General features: G+C 46.3%; 1 protein-coding gene across 1 annotated transcript; it reads right to left on the reverse strand.

Annotated features, from left to right (window-relative positions):
- Positions 1–469: 469 nt before the first annotated feature.
- LOC125247004 (harmonin-like) lies at positions 470–8755 on the reverse strand. Its single transcript, XM_048158168.1, has 4 exons — positions 8662–8755; positions 3576–3685; positions 775–830; positions 470–584 (listed from the first exon to the last, which is right to left on the reverse strand). The coding sequence occupies exons 1-4, from the start codon at positions 8753–8755 to the stop codon at positions 470–472; spliced, it is 375 nt and encodes a 124-aa protein (XP_048014125.1).
- Positions 8756–15392: the final 6637 nt, after the last annotated feature.

The raw sequence follows: 15392 nt of genomic DNA on the forward strand, positions 1-15392 counted from the left end.
GCAAAAAGACACAGTTACTATCTGCTGAAACTGGCCTGCCATTACTGGTAGTGCAAATATAAATGACTTCAAGCACAAATGTTGCACCCGTCCATACGTTTTTAACTCATAGTTTGCTTCTAGTGAACCAATGGCAGTTTCTTTTCAGAACTCCATGCACAGTAGTGCTGTAGATATTTGTAGTATCATGCAGTAGCAAAAGGACAGATCAAAGCTACAATAATCAATGCACGAGTCATGACATGTAACAGTCCCTTTGAACAACATCAACCAGAATGACTGCACAGCTTTTTGAACAACTTGAGAGTACTGAATATTGCATTTTTGAATCATTATCACACCAAATCCCCAAATGAAAACATCTGGGTGGGTTTCCAGATTGACAAAGAGATTGTCACATGTACATGATGCACATTGCAGAATGGTATGGGTCGATTTGGGTGGCCTTTACCACTAGGCTAGTGGCTGATCAGGTTGGGGGATGGGAGGTCCTCATCTGAAGGACGTAGCCCTGTCTGTACACAGGGGCACTGCCTTGGAAAACCTTTTTCTTTGCAGTGGGTCTGAATGATGCTGCTTTAGGGCTGAAGACATACAGCAGGTGACAGTTTCCCCATTGAGAGCCATTTACCCATTTAATTTTTTTTTTTTTTTTTTTTTTTTTATTGGGCACAATGGAAATAGACCACATAATGCATAATACTACATTCAAGTGAATTGAAGAGAGCACCGGAGCTGTCATTGTATTATGAGGAAGAATGCAACAACACGTACACTTCATCTTCATATTCCTTCGGTGGAGACACTGCAATGACCAGGTCAATCCAGTCCTGCATGCACATACACAGAAAAATACCAAGCATATGCACATGAACAAAAGGATAGAAGTGTTTTGTAAGAGTCAGATCAATTCTAGCACACAAAGACATGCAGTCAGTTATTTTTTTTTCCTCCTACACGTTTCATTTGCATTAATGAAATGCGTTAACTGTGAATAACATCACCCTAATTAAAACCCCTCCATCTTGACATTTGACAAACACATTGGCACAATGTTCTTGATACATTCTGCTTCACTTCTGCTTCAACCCGTCATCTATATTTGATGATGCTTGTTGAAAAAAATCTTTACAGCAACACACCTTGTGCACTTTCTTTGGATTTGTGTCTCCCAAGAAAAATACGAAAGAAAAAAATTCCAATAGCATAGGTTGTTGTTTTAACCTAATAATATCTAAAAAATAATGCATACATGCAACCATACTATTTCTATAACAAATGTTGAGGGAAATCTATGTAATTCTGCAGAATTGGTTTAATGCATTTATGTGATGTCAGTATTATCATAATTACTGTAATTGTGCAATGAAACCTTAGAGATTCCACACTGCTATTCATGTCTTATTCATTTCTCAGTTTAAAATATTACAGCACCATTAAGCTATTTGAACTTATTTCTTCTCTTTAACTCCAATTATCATTAAAAAGTTTTGGGTTTTGAACAAGTTTATACGTTTTTAAAAAATAAACTTAAAGTATTCCTGTAATGAATCATCACTCGACATGGGATCCATTTAGCAGGCTTTATTGAAGCACTCGTGGTCGTACAGGCAGGGGTCAGAACCAGCAAACACAGCAAAGGAGGACAGGCAGATCGCAGTCAGAGACAGGCAATAGGTCGGGGTCACAAGCAAGAATCACAGTCCAGGAAACAGGCAATGGGTCAACAGGTAGGCAGCAATGGGTCAATAAACTGTGAACAGACAGGAATGGCAACAGGAAAACAAACAGGGTATAAACGCTCAGAAATGACAGCCGGGGCAATGATCAAGACTTCGCGTAGGTCTGTGGGAAATGGCAGCTTAAATAGCAGTCCTAACAAGCTGCAGCTGGAGGGAGATCAGAGTCCAAGGAACGGGGCTTGTGGGAAATGTAGTGTGAGTCAGCGTAGATGAGTGAATGGATGCGTGAGTGTCAGTATTCTGGAGATGGGGCCCTCTGCTGGCCAGAGGGGGGAATCACGGGGTTCATCTCCGTGACAATTCCATTGTCTCGACTTTTTGTGAGTTGAACAAAAAGGTTATCTTCAAGTTGAATTAACTTATGTTTACTTGAGTTTACTCACTTTTTTAAGGTAGCAGGTGAACTTTCATTTCTAAGTTTACCCATACATAAATGACTAAATTTCAGTTCACTTCTATATTCTTCCAAACCAATCTCATTAAAAATGTTGTATCTATTACATTTTGTCAAATTCATTCAATTTAAGTCATATGAAAATGTATGATTTTTAGATAAAAACTAAGCATGAAGGTCTACTCCTAAACCAAACCCAGATATGAAAACGTGAATGAGATTTTACGAATTCATGTGAATTCATGACCAACGTGAAATGCCCATATTTTAAATAGTTACGAATTGCTATAAGAGTGTGATGATTCTTCTGTAAAATCTTGAAGAACAAGGAAAGTGCACAAGGGCTGGAATAAAATAACACTTGGGACTGATAGACACAAAGCTACATAAGTTTAAAAGTTATAAAAAGATATATAAATATATGACTACTGAAAATTTGGTTGTTTACATTCAGGATGTTATGTGAATGGTTTTTATGTCGGAAATTGCAGTTATTCCGACATTATGTGAATGCAGTATGAGCAAGACTCTTATCTGTAGTGGAAAGCAATATCAAATTTGTCAAAATATTCACAAATGCAAGAGGGTGGGGAATGTGTTGAATCTGATGAATGACCGGTGTTCAAATCTAGAGTGAATTTAAGTGTAACTGATAAGGGTGTGTTCACACTTGGCAGATTTAGTTTGATTAAAACAAACCCTGGTGCGATTGCTCTGTTAGTGCAGTTCATTTGAATAAGTGTGAATGCTGCCATCTGAACCTTTGTGTGCACCAAACAAGCGGATTGCTGAAAAGGTGGATCTCGGTCCACTTCCAAAAGAAATCTGGTGTGGTTCGACTGAAATATGAACACAACACAGACCAAAGACATCTAAAAGCACCAAAAACAGGTGATGTCAAGAGATGCGACCCTAAAAAAGGTGAGAATGCATAAGAGTTATAGTTACAACGTTACCCATCACTGTTCAGTAGAGGCGTCGGAAATGTGTCTACTTGCCACAGATCTTCGTTTGTGTGTGTGTAACAGAGTCCTTCACTGTTTTGACTCCTTATAACATTTTATAAGCCATTCATGAGGCCTCAGCTGGTAAAAATAATATATGTACACACATAAAACGAGCACGTTTAGCTCTACACACAGCACTGATTTGGATGTTCTTAAGTTCCATCACAAAATACATATCATAAAAGCTGTTTTTGTGTTTTGTATCTTTAGGTCTTTTTGTATCTTTAGGACTAAATGCATAATTTCCTTTTTAGATCTGGAGCAAAAGAACCAAGAGAACTGAACTACAAGTGTGAATGCCCTAAATGTGTGTTTGTGCAAACCATTTGGCTCCAATGAGCTGCATGGTCTTCTTCACACCCCAAGACAATCTGTTCAAACAGATCAACTGATTTAAAGTGATTGGTTGCTTTATTGTAATGAGGGCCGTACCCCTCCACTGTTCCAGGCCTGAGCCATTGAGGTCTGTCCTTCAGCTAGAGTCACATCCGTCAGGATCTTTCCATTCACAGCCATGATCTCATCACCCGATACAATCCCACCTAAGATAACATTGACAAAAACATGGAAAATTAACAGTAATAAAGTGAAGAAACTAAGCAAGTAATTTTAAAAACTAAATATTTAGGTCAATTCAATCAATATCACAAATGACTCTAAAAAGCTAAACTAGATCAGTGTTTAAAAAAACCTCAGTAGATTGGCATGGCCAATGTATCAATCTATAAAAAGCATCTGCACTCTATATTTTTTATTACCATTTAAACACAAAAACTAATAGCATATTTAGAATAAATTTAAAATAATGTACAATCACAGGAGATAAACTGCAGTCATATCACTGGTCTAAAAAAGCTGTTTTATTCTACATGGAATGGGTTGCCTCATGGTGGCCGCCATTTTGAGATCACATGACCAACTGAATGTTACTTGCTTTATCTTGTCAACCTCCATATTGTTGGACATTTTCGCTTTCAGAATGAATTGATCATGACTGAGTGAGTATTTCTATGATGAAATTGGTAACCGGAAATGCTTGCTTATGCACAATGCTATATCCATATCTATAGGTGTCAGTATAAATTCCAAGACAATTGTCATATCAGCCATCTTATTGATTTCATGTTACCGTTTCGTCGGATGGCAAAAAGACCTTTATCCATGATGAAAGTGGAGCGGGCGGTCGGTGAATCAGCTCGCAAAAAATTATGAAAATTCGAGGAATTTAGTTAGCCGAGAAGCAGTAATTTTCCGATTCATGAACAAATGGAAATACAATTCGTAAGTGAACTTGGCTGCGCTGTGTTTTTGACTCCCAACCGGTCCATAAGAGTCATTTGTTAATGAAGCTGCGTTCGCGTGCAAACGTCATGCAGCTTATTGAAAGACGTGTTTTCTTGCCATTATTTTGCAATACGCTGTCTTTTTTATGTCATCACATTGAAGTGCCGCTGCTGAAAAGCAGTAGTACTTGAAAAACTGCTAACATTTATATTTTATTGTCTGATAATTTTGGGGTGGCAGATGGGGTGGCAAAGTTTTTTCTTAGGGTGCTTTTGCCACCCCGTGCCACCCAGGTAGATCCGCCCCTGCCACCATTCAAAACGCTCTGAACAAAGTGAACAAATGCACCTTCAAGATGCTCAACGCTGCGCTTGTACCGTGCATTATTCCATGACCGGGTCCTTTATGTAAAGACATTTTAATGGGTACTTTTTTTTAGAACCCGATTACAATTTCTACAAAATCACATTATGATTTATAACATTCGCACAAAATACAGCTACCCGGTTAGCCTGCTGTCTTATACACCAAAGTTGCACATACCCTGTTTATTCAGATCAATCTATAATGTTATTAAATAAGTGTTCAGTGTCCAGATATTTCACATAATAACAACAATTATGTTATGTGTTCTGTTGTTGTTATTATTATTATTAGTAGTAGTATCAGCTTCGCAGTAACTTTTGGTCAGTCATTAAAAACAGCTACCAACACCTAAGGGAGATTTCAGCATGGAGGATGAAAACCAGACTCAACAAGTAAGTAAAGTTGTTTTTTTATCTGATGGCATTTTCTTATGATTAAAGGTTGTTTTAGTAAATGAAGTGTGCAGTTTGCATTGTGACAAAGAAGTTAGTCCACACCAGCTTTCTTATATTATAACTGGTGTTCGTAGGAACACTCTAGGGTGAATGGGCGATAAACAAACAATAAAACAAAATTTTTGATATAAAAAAATAATATAATATATAATATAAGAAAGCTGGTGTGTACTTACAACTTTGCAACACTTCATTAACTGTCTTTACATAAAGGACCCGATCATGGAACAATGCACGGTACAAGCGTTGAGCTTCTTGAGTCTGTTAAGTAAGGAGTGTTCCCTTTCAGTCGGTCACGTTCGACGTACGTCAGTAGTGACAGACGAATCAGGATATCGCTAGAGAGCCCTATCAGCTTCGAGTGAACTAAAACAAGCCAATGGAATTGGCGTGCGATATTTGCATAATGCGCACCGCCTCCGACAGGTGTATATAAATAGGAAGCAGATGCAATCGCACTCTGTCTTTCGCTTCGGAGCCAACAGTTGGTGTCCAGCTTCAGACTTCACAAGAGTGAAACTAAACAGCCTTGGAGATTCAGCGTCTGTTTGTGTTGCCGTTAAGGCACAACAGCGAGGTCGCGAGCTTCCCGGGGAGCCTGAGCTAAGCTCTCAACTGCTGTTTTAACAGCAACTGAATTCCCATATAAAACGCAGTTGTATGTTGCGATTTGGGCCGGTTCCTCCCGGTGTGTTCGGGAGTGGTGTACCCGAACACATCGCGTCACTCCCTGTGTGCTTCAGCGCGAGAGAGCTGACTCTTCCCCTTCTAAAAGAGTTTCACAGACAGACACTGCGTCTTTTTCAAGACGTCATTCTGTCTGTGCGTTTCTGGAGGCGGTCGTTTCCTATCCTCATTGACGGCCACAATCACTTTCTCTAATGTCTGCATAGCGTGCTGAGACTGTGTTTGTGGGTGGTTCATATTTTCTTATGAGAATATGCCCACGTCGGCGCGTTGTTTGTCTCGCCTTTCTCGTAAGGGCTTGAGCGTTCAGCGCGCCGTGTGCCGTCGAGCTGCCGGCTGACAGCACGCGTTGCCATGGCAACCCTGCGCGTTGTCTGGCACTCTAGATGCACGGTCGAGACTCGAGCGCCTTTAATGAGGTGGAGTCCCCTCACTTATTCCCCAATCTAGTTTATTTTTCTGAATCAGAAAAATACTACTTTGGTTAATAAGCCTGGGTGACCAGAGGATCACAGTGGGGCAATACCCGCCGAGTCATTCTCCGTGGGCCCCCCACTCCTCTAGTGCATCGCAAACATGCTGTGACTATGTCTGTGGGTGGTTCATGTTTAGTACAACATGGCCACGTCGGCGCCCAGTGCGCAGTGTGTCGTCTAGTTGGACGGCCACGTTCACTGTCCAGCATGGCTGGTAGCTTCTGCTTGGATTGCTGGTCCTTCTCATGAGGGACCTAGCGTCTTAGTCTGGGCTCCAGCAGAGGATCAGATGTCGACTGCTACATTGGAGAGAGTATTGTTGGGCTCTGAACATGAAGATGATGCTGAGTGTCCCACAGTTGTGATGTGCTCATGCTGAATCAGATTCAGACTTGACAACCATGCTTTCCCGGGCCCCTGGGGGCATTGTGCGACGCGTACTCGCCTTGCCCCGCCCCTGTCTTAGCCCAGACATGCATGGAAAAACTTGGCAGTTTGTAGCCTCTTTGGTATCAAATATGGTACGCCAAGGGGGCCATAATCTGCATTACAGTTTTTTTTTTCTCTCTCACTACCCTTTAGGGTGGGGTGGCAGTGCTACGGGCACACCACCTCTGCCCTGCATGGGTCTTGGCCCCTGGCAAGTCCATGGTACGCCAAAGCACTCATTGCATGTGGGTAGTTCTGAGTCAGGGTTGAGCTACGCATGACCCAGGTCATAGTTCAGGCCCCTGGCCAGACAATGTCCACTGTGGTGGTTCGGAAACAACCCTGGCTAGTCTTGCTGGGATGTGTCGTTGTCAAAGTACACTTTCTCGACGCACTTATCTCACAAGCTGGCCTAAAACCCAGCCCGCTCCCCCCGCAGCCAACTCCAACAGCCAACAGTTGGTTAGCAGGAGGCGGTCCTGGGGATATGTCGACCTGAAGCTGAAGTAAACAGTTCTTTCCCCGGAGGAGGGCCGGGTGGAGAATTCTGGTCTGTTCCGCCGCTGGCTCTCCGGAGTCCAGCGGTACCCACGAATAGAACTGTTATCTGATCCTCCAGGTCCCAAGAGGGTGTGGCTGGTAGTGTGCAAGGCCCCGCCTTGCCGCTCTCAGCCCTCTCTCACTTCACCATCCAGGTTCCAGTGTGGTGGTTCAGGCCGCACCCCATGTGCCGTCTCCCATTCACACTGCTACCTCGCAGAGTCTGACCACACTCCGGGCCGCTTCCATGCCGTCCGAGTCAGGTCCCCGTACTCTGCTGGCGGCTGTCAGCGTGCGAGGCCCTGCCTTGTCACGCGCAGCCCCCCCTCACATCGCCAGCAGGTGGCAGTGTGATGGTGCAGGCCACGCCCCGTGCGCCGTCTCCCATACGCACTGCTGCCTCGCAGAGTCTGACCACACTCCGGGCCGCTTCCATGCCGTCCGAGTCGGGTCCCCGTACTCTGCCTCGCTGCCCCACCCCCGGTGCGTCTGTGGTGCCTTTGGTCCCGCTGGCTCGGTGTCTGGAAGCGTGGATAGCGCTCCCCAGCCCGTCCAGCTGGCTCATTCGTACCATCAGACTCGGCTATGCGATTCAGTTCGCCCGGCGTCCCCCGGTTTTCAGGGGTGTCCACTACACTCAGGTGTCACTGGACAATGCACCTGTTCTCCGGGCGGAGATTGCTGTCCTCCTGGCGAAGGATGCAATTGAGCCGGTCCCTCCAGCCGATATGAAGTCGGGGTTTTACAGCCCCTACTTCATTGTACCAAAAAGGGCGGTGGGCTACGGCCAATCCTGGATCTGCGCGTCCTGAGCCGGTACCTTCACAAGTTGCCGTTCAAGATGTTCACGCAGAAGCGCATTTTCGAATGCGTCCGTCCCCAGGATTGGTTTGCAGCGATCGACCTGAAGGACGCGTACTTTCATGTCTCGATTCTGCTTCGCCTCAGACCCTTCCTACGGTTTGCGTTCGAGGGTCGAGCATATCAGTACAAAGTCCTACCCTTCGGGCTGGCCCTGTCACCCCGCGTCTTCACGAAGGTTGCGGAGGCGGCCATTGTTCCCCTCAAGGAACAAAGGCGTTCGTATTCTCAACTATCTCGATGACTGGTTGATCCTGGCCAGCTCGTGAGAGCAGTTGTGCGAACACAGGGACATGGTTCTAGCTCACCTCAGCCGCTTGGGTCTTCGGGTCAACTGGGACAAGAGCAAACTCACCCCGGGCAGAGGATCTCTTATCTCGGTCTCGAGCTAGACTCGGTCGCCCGGACTGCGCGCCTCACCGAGGAGCGCGTCCAGTCGGTGTTGACCTGCCTGAGTACGCTCAAGCTCAGGACAGCAGCCCCACTGAAACTTTTTCAGAGGCTCCTGGGTCATATGGCATCTGCAGCCGCGGTCACGCCGCTCAGATTGCTCCATATGAGGCCGCTTCAACACTGGCTCCACGGCCGGGTCCCAAGATGGGCGTGGCAGCGCGGTACGCTCCGTGTCCCCGTGACACCGAACTGCCGTCGCACCCTCATCCGGTGGTCGGACCCCTCATTCCTGCGGGCAGGAGTGCCCCTGGAACAGGTGTCCAGGCACGCTGTGGTCTCCACAGATGTCTCTGCCACCGGATGGGGGGGCCACGTACAACGGGCATGCAGTGTCAGGTCTGTGGACAGGGCCTCAACTGCATTGGCATATCAATTGCCTGGAGTTGCTAGCAGTACGTCTTGCACTGGGCCGCTTCAAGAAGCTGCTGTCAGACAAGCACGTACTGGTCCGCTCGGACAGCACTGCGGCCGTTGCGTACATCAACCATCAAGGTGGTCTACGCTCCCGTCGCATGTCGCAACTCGCCCGCCATCTCGTTATGGAGTCAGAAGCATCTGAGGTCGCTTCGTGCCATTCATGTCCCAGGTGTGCTCAACTGTGCAGCCGACGAGCTGTCACGGCAGCCTCCACTTGCGGGCGAGTGGCGGCTCCATCCCCAGGTGGTCCAGCTGATCTGGCAGCACTTCGGCGAGGCCCAGGTAGACCTGTTTGCCTCCCCAGAAACTGCCTACTGCCAGTGGTTCTATTCCCTGACCGGCGGCACGCTCGGCACGGATGCCCTGGCACACAGCTGGCCCCCGGGTCTGCGCAAATATGCATTTCCCCCAGTGAGCCTTCTCGCACAGCTCCTGTGCAAGGTCAGGGAGGACGAGGAGCAGGTCTTGTTAGTGGCTCCGTATTGGCCCACTCGGACCTGGTTTTCGGACCTGATGCTCCTCACGACAGCCCCTCCTTGGCTGATTCCTCTGAGGAAGGACCTCCTGACTCAGAGACGGGGCACCCTATGGCACCCGCGTCCCGACCTGTGGAACCTCCACGTGTGGTCAAGTCAAGTCAAGTCAAGTCAAGTCAAATTTATTTATATAGCGCTTTTACAATTGGTAATTGTTTCAAAGCAGCTTTACATATTAGAAGCACAGAAAAAAAGGGAAGTGGTTAAAAATAAGCTGTACAAACAAGCGTGGTAATATGTAACATATACAAGATGGTGCTACATTAAGCCAATGGTCCCTGGACGGGATGCGGAGGTTCTGAGTGATCTCCCGCAAGCGGTCGTAGACACCATCACTTCCGCTAGAACTCCTTCCACGAGGAGCCTCTATGCGCTGAAGTGGAACCTGTTCGTTGAATGGTGCTCCTCTCGCTGAGAGGACCCCCGATCATGCTCGGTCAGATCTGTGCTTTCCTTCCTGCAAGAGGGCTTGGAGCGAAGGCTGTCTCCCTCCACCCTCAAGGTGTATGTCGCCGCTATCACTGCACATCACCATGCAGTTGAGGGCAAGTCCCTGGGGAAACACAATCTGATCGTCAGGTTCCTGAGGGGGGCGAGGAGACTGAATCCTTCTCGCCCTTCCTCCATACCCTCTTGGGATCTGACCCTGGTTCTTACATCTCTCCGGGGTCATCTTACTTCATTGTACCAAAAAGGGCGGTGGGCTACGGCCAATCCTGGATCTGCGCGTCCTGAGCCGGTACCTTCACAAGTTGCCGTTCAAGATGTTCACGAGCCTCTGCAGTCAGTCGAGTTAAAAGTACTGTCTCTCTAGACTGTCCTCCTGGTTGCACTGGCTTCGCTTAAGAGGGTAGGGGATCTGCACGCATTTTCGGTCGACGAATCGTGCCTAGAATTCGGGCCCGGTGACTCTCAGGTCATCCTGAGACCCCGGCCCGGATATGTGCCCAAGGTTCCTACCACTCCCTTCTGAGATCAGGTAGTGAACCTGCAAGCGCTGCCCTCGGAGGAGGCAGACCCAGCCCTAGCTTTGCTCTGTCCCGTCCGCGCTCTGCGTGTGTACGTGGACAGAACGCGAAGCTTCAGGACCTCAGATCAGCTCTTCGTCTGTTACGGAGGCCAGCAGAAGGGAAAGGCTGTCTCCAAGCAGAGGATGGCCCACTGGATAGTGGATGCCATCGCCTTGGCGTACGATTCCCAAGGCGTGCCTTGTCCGCTTGGGTTGAGAGCCCACTCCACCAGAGGAGTGGCCTCTTCCTGGGCGTTGGCTCATGGCGCCTCGCTGACAGATATCTGTAGAGCTGCGGGCTGGGCGACACCTAACACGTTCGCTAGATTCTATAACCTACGTGTAGAGCCGGAATCTTCCCGTGTACTCGCTTCCACTAGACGCGTTGAACCCGCTCTAAGTGTCGGCTTGCAATGCCATTCCCGCCCCCTGGGCCGGATACGTGCATCTATTGACTCCAGTCGTGTTCCCCACTTGGCGAACCCTGTCGAGTTCCTCCGCCTCGCCCTTCCGCTCGGACATTGCGGAGTGTCTGATGCCAGGCCAACATCCGTCCCTGACGTTGTCTGTTGGCTGGGTTCCATATGTCGTGACTCCTCTACGTGAGCGGTCCCATATGTGTAATTGTCCACGGTTTAAAACTCCCTACGGCGAGTCCGTGTCTTTCCCTTAGCAGAGCCAGCTCTGCTGTCACCTGTCAGATGAGTCTCCCCTACCCAGGTGGAGCCATCCCAGGGACTCCATATGCGTACTGCCCCCGGGCCAGTCCATATGTGTATTCTCCACGTAAACTCCTCCCCCATTGGGTAGGTAGTGGCCTCCGCAGCGTCCCCTACGGGTTCGCTTCCCCAGTGTAGTCTAGTTTACTTAGTGGGTATGTCGGAACAGCAGTAGACTCTCTCGGCGTAAGCTCGCCCCTTCACCGTCCCAATTGGTGCGACGGGTGGCTAGAGCTTGCACTGGGCACTGGAAGGGGTTTCGTAACTGTGGCGCTTTATTTGGGATCCCAATTCGTCGGTCACTACTGACGTACGTCGAACGTGACTGACTGAAAGGGAACGTCTCGGTTACGTATGTAACCCTCGTTCCCTGAAGGAGGGAACGGAGACGTACGTCCCGTCGCCACAGTTTCTGTACCCTCGCTGTTGTGCGGACACCAGTTGTCTCCTCAGCGAAAACAGAGTGCGACTGCATCTGCTTCCTATTTATATACACCTGTCGGAGGCGGTGCGCATTATGCAAATATCGCACGCTAATTCCATTGGCTTGTTTTAGTTCACTCGAAGCTGATAGGGCTCTCTAGCGATATCCCGATTCGTCGGTCACTACTGACGTACGTCTCCGTTCCCTCCTTCAGGGAACGAGGGTTACATACGTAACCGAGACGTTTTGATTGGTGGATTAAAAGCTCACCGTGATTAGCCAAACAGAACATCCTCCAAAAAAAGATATTTATGAATCTTAACCTGCCAGGAAGGTCTCAAAAATACAGCACACAAATTCAAAGCAGTCCATGTACGTGTGACGATTTGTAAATGCAGATTCAACGATCCATAAATACACGTAAAATCATTCATAAATGTGTGATGGGAATTAATTCAAGAACTTGATATATACATATTTTTGTAAACATTTTAAATTTATTTAAGCAAGATGCATTTTTGTGAGCATTTGGGGAAATATTTATGCTTTTACTTGTGTATTTCTGAATTGTGTTTTGAATTTATGAAACAAATTTTGTAAATGTGAATTGTGCTGTGCATTTATGAATTTTGTTTTGTAAATGTATTATTTTTGAGGCTGATCTGGCTCCATACTTACTTCACTTATTGTGTTTATGTTTGAATTAAAGTAAATGCATGAATAGGTTAGATTCAGTTAAGTTTCTTTTTAAATACAAAGCTAAACAATATTTTTAAAAAATCAATACGAACATAATGTAACATAACATATGAAACAGTATAACACAATAAATAATGAACTACATAGTACACATATTAATACTGAGAAAGGATGCATTTGATTTGTTGGATCCATTGGTAGCTTTCTAGTTGGATGGTGTCAAGACAATCATCTGCAGTGATGTTTATGTACAATATAAAGGTTCACTCACAACCACAACACACTTAAAACCACTGGCCTTCCATCAAGACAAATAATCAGTCAAGGTTTAACACCCACTGAACCAACAAAATGGAAACACACAGACTTCTGGTGATGCTCTTCCTCATAAAAAAATGAAAATGCACACAGAGATGCCATTCGGTGAATCTTCACTCTAATATTATATAACCTTCAGTTTGATTTTCCCATTTGAGATCCACTCAAATGCTGCTTTCACAGCAAAAAAGATGGATGTATGATTGCATGGGAATATATACAGTGGATGTTGACTGCATCAGTTCAGTGTCATGGAAAGGGGACACTATTGCAATTATAATATAGTGTAATATTGCAGTTATAGGCTACTTCTGATGTCCTTGAGTATTTTAAGAGATATTCATAACATGCATGTTTAACACAAGAAATGCAGTGTACATTTACCTAAGACAAGAATAAAATCTACACTAGCTATGTTTGCATCCAAAGTTGTGAATTTAATTTGGAATATCGCATAAAACATTTGATTAAAACATTTATTCACAATAAACCAGTGTTTCCATCCAGTGAGTCAAAGAGAAAAAAATGGTCAATTCCTGATAAACTGACACTAAATATCACTAAGAAAAGTAGGAGAAGCCATTGTATATAATAATTTCCATATATAATAAATTACTTGCATCTCAGAGCGCGTAGACGAAAAGCAATAAATGCATTGGGAACACAGTCGTGTAAGGTAATACTGAACAAGCTTGAAGACAGACAGGCATTTCAGAACAACCAAAACAGCAACCATTCACATGCTTTGCAAAAAAATCGGTCCGCTGGTTAATGCAGTTATGCCAGTCCATCAAATTATTTTTTTGATGTGCATCAAGGAATTTTTTTGGTAAATGTGTTTCCTTTTACATGTGCCCTGGATCTGTTGTTTCTGCGTTGTCAAGTGTTCTGCCCTGTCTAATGTCCAGCCTTTGTTGGCATTCCGTTTGTTCCTTGTCCTTGCCTAGCCTTGCCTGTGTTTTTGACCCTGGACTGTTTCCTTGTTTGATGATCGTTTGCTGCCTGCCTTGACCTTTGCCTGTGTTTCTGGATCACTCTTTTGCCTTGCCTTGCTGTATTGGTTTGCTGGTGTTTGACCCACTGCCTGTATGACTACGACTACATTTATTAAAGCCTGCATGTGGATTTCCAACTCCGTTGTCCTGCTCCAATCCCTTACAGAATACTCAGCCATACTAAGATCCAGCGGCTTTTATGAGCGTTTCCAGTCCAGCCATGGATCCATTCGACCAGCTACTGCGTCTTCGGCAAAGAGACTTATCTATTGAGGAATATGTTCACCAATTCTGTGAGTTATCTTTACTAGTTACATTTGATGATGTGGCTTTAAAGGACATTTTCCATTTTGGACTAAAAGAGCCCATAAGATCCTGGTTTCTTGAAGGGAAGTTCAATTGCAGTCTAAGAGACTTTATGGACTATGCCTTAATTTTGTATGGTTCATCGTTCACTGTGGGGGAAAAATAGAAAAAGAGTGGGGGAAATCATGTGATGGCCGCATCAGAGTCCGTTCCTGTATTTGCAGCCTTTCCAGAGCCTCGTGACGCCTCAGCAGATCTTCCAGAGCCTTGTCACGCCTCAACAGATCTTCCAGATCCTCGTCACCCCTCAGCAGATCTTCCAGATCCTCATCACGTCTCAGCAGATCTTCCAGAGCCTAGTCACATCTCAGCAGATCTTCCTGAGCCCTCAGCAGAGATTGCAGTGTTGACCATTATGGCCACAGCCATTTGGTGTGTGTGGGTTGCGCACACATCAGCTCCAGTCCCTGAGCCCGCTCCAGTCCATGAATCAATGCCAGAGCCCGCTCCAGTCTATGAATCCGCTCCTGAGCCTGCTTCAATCTATGAGTCCACTCCTGAGTCCACCTCTGTCCATGAGTACATTCCAGAGTTTGCCCCAGTCCCAAAACCCAGCCTCGTGGCCTATGACTTTTCTGTCTGCCTTGACATGACCATGGAGGTCGTCCCTGAGTTTCCTGTCTGCCTCGACATGACCGCAGAGGTCATACCAGAACTGTTTGTTTATCTTGATGCAACCGCAGAGGTGGTTTCTGAATTGTCTACCCGCTGCAACATGACCAGAGAGGACGTTCCAGTCAGAGCCCTGGAGGGCTTTTCAGAGCTCTCTGCCTGTACTGTCATGGCCCTAGTGGCCAATGCTAACCTCTCTGTGCTTCATGTTTCAGTTTCTCCTATTCAACCATGTTGGTTCCCAGTGTTACCTTATCTTCTGTTGTGGTCGTCTGCTATGCCGAGGGTGTCTTCAAGCCCGTCTGAACTGTTGTGGTGGTCATCTGCTCCACCATGGGGGTCTTCAAGCCTGTCTGCATTGCTGTGGGGGTCCTCAAGCTGGTCTACCTGGCCGTCTGTCCAGCTTTCTTCGCCCTGGCCGTCTGCCCTGCCTCAGTCTCCAGACCGCCTTCCTCTCCTTCCAGCATGAGATGTGTTTCTCATCACCTGGACCACAAGGATAAGGTTTTCAATAGTCTAACAATGATAGGAGTCACTGGTACTGCGAGATTGTCAAACCAAATGACGTGCTTTTCACACCAAATGATGATATGTATCCTAACA

This window comes from Megalobrama amblycephala, linkage group LG15, assembly GCF_018812025.1.
Source record: "Megalobrama amblycephala isolate DHTTF-2021 linkage group LG15, ASM1881202v1, whole genome shotgun sequence".
NCBI classification, from domain to species: Eukaryota; Metazoa; Chordata; class Actinopteri; order Cypriniformes; family Xenocyprididae; genus Megalobrama; species Megalobrama amblycephala.

Coding starts and splice junctions, on each gene's coding strand:
- LOC125247004 (XM_048158168.1), bottom strand. CDS start 8,755: ATGACCCAGGAGCCTCTGAAAAAGTTTCAGTGGGGCTGCTGTCCTGAG. Junction 3,686..8,661: donor CCGACTGGACGCGCTCCTCG/GTGAGGCGCGCA, acceptor ATGTTATCTTAG/GTGGGATTGTATCGGGTGAT. Junction 585..774: donor AAGGAATATGAAGATGAAGT/GTACGTGTTGTT, acceptor GTATGTCTTCAG/CCCTAAAGCAGCATCATTCA.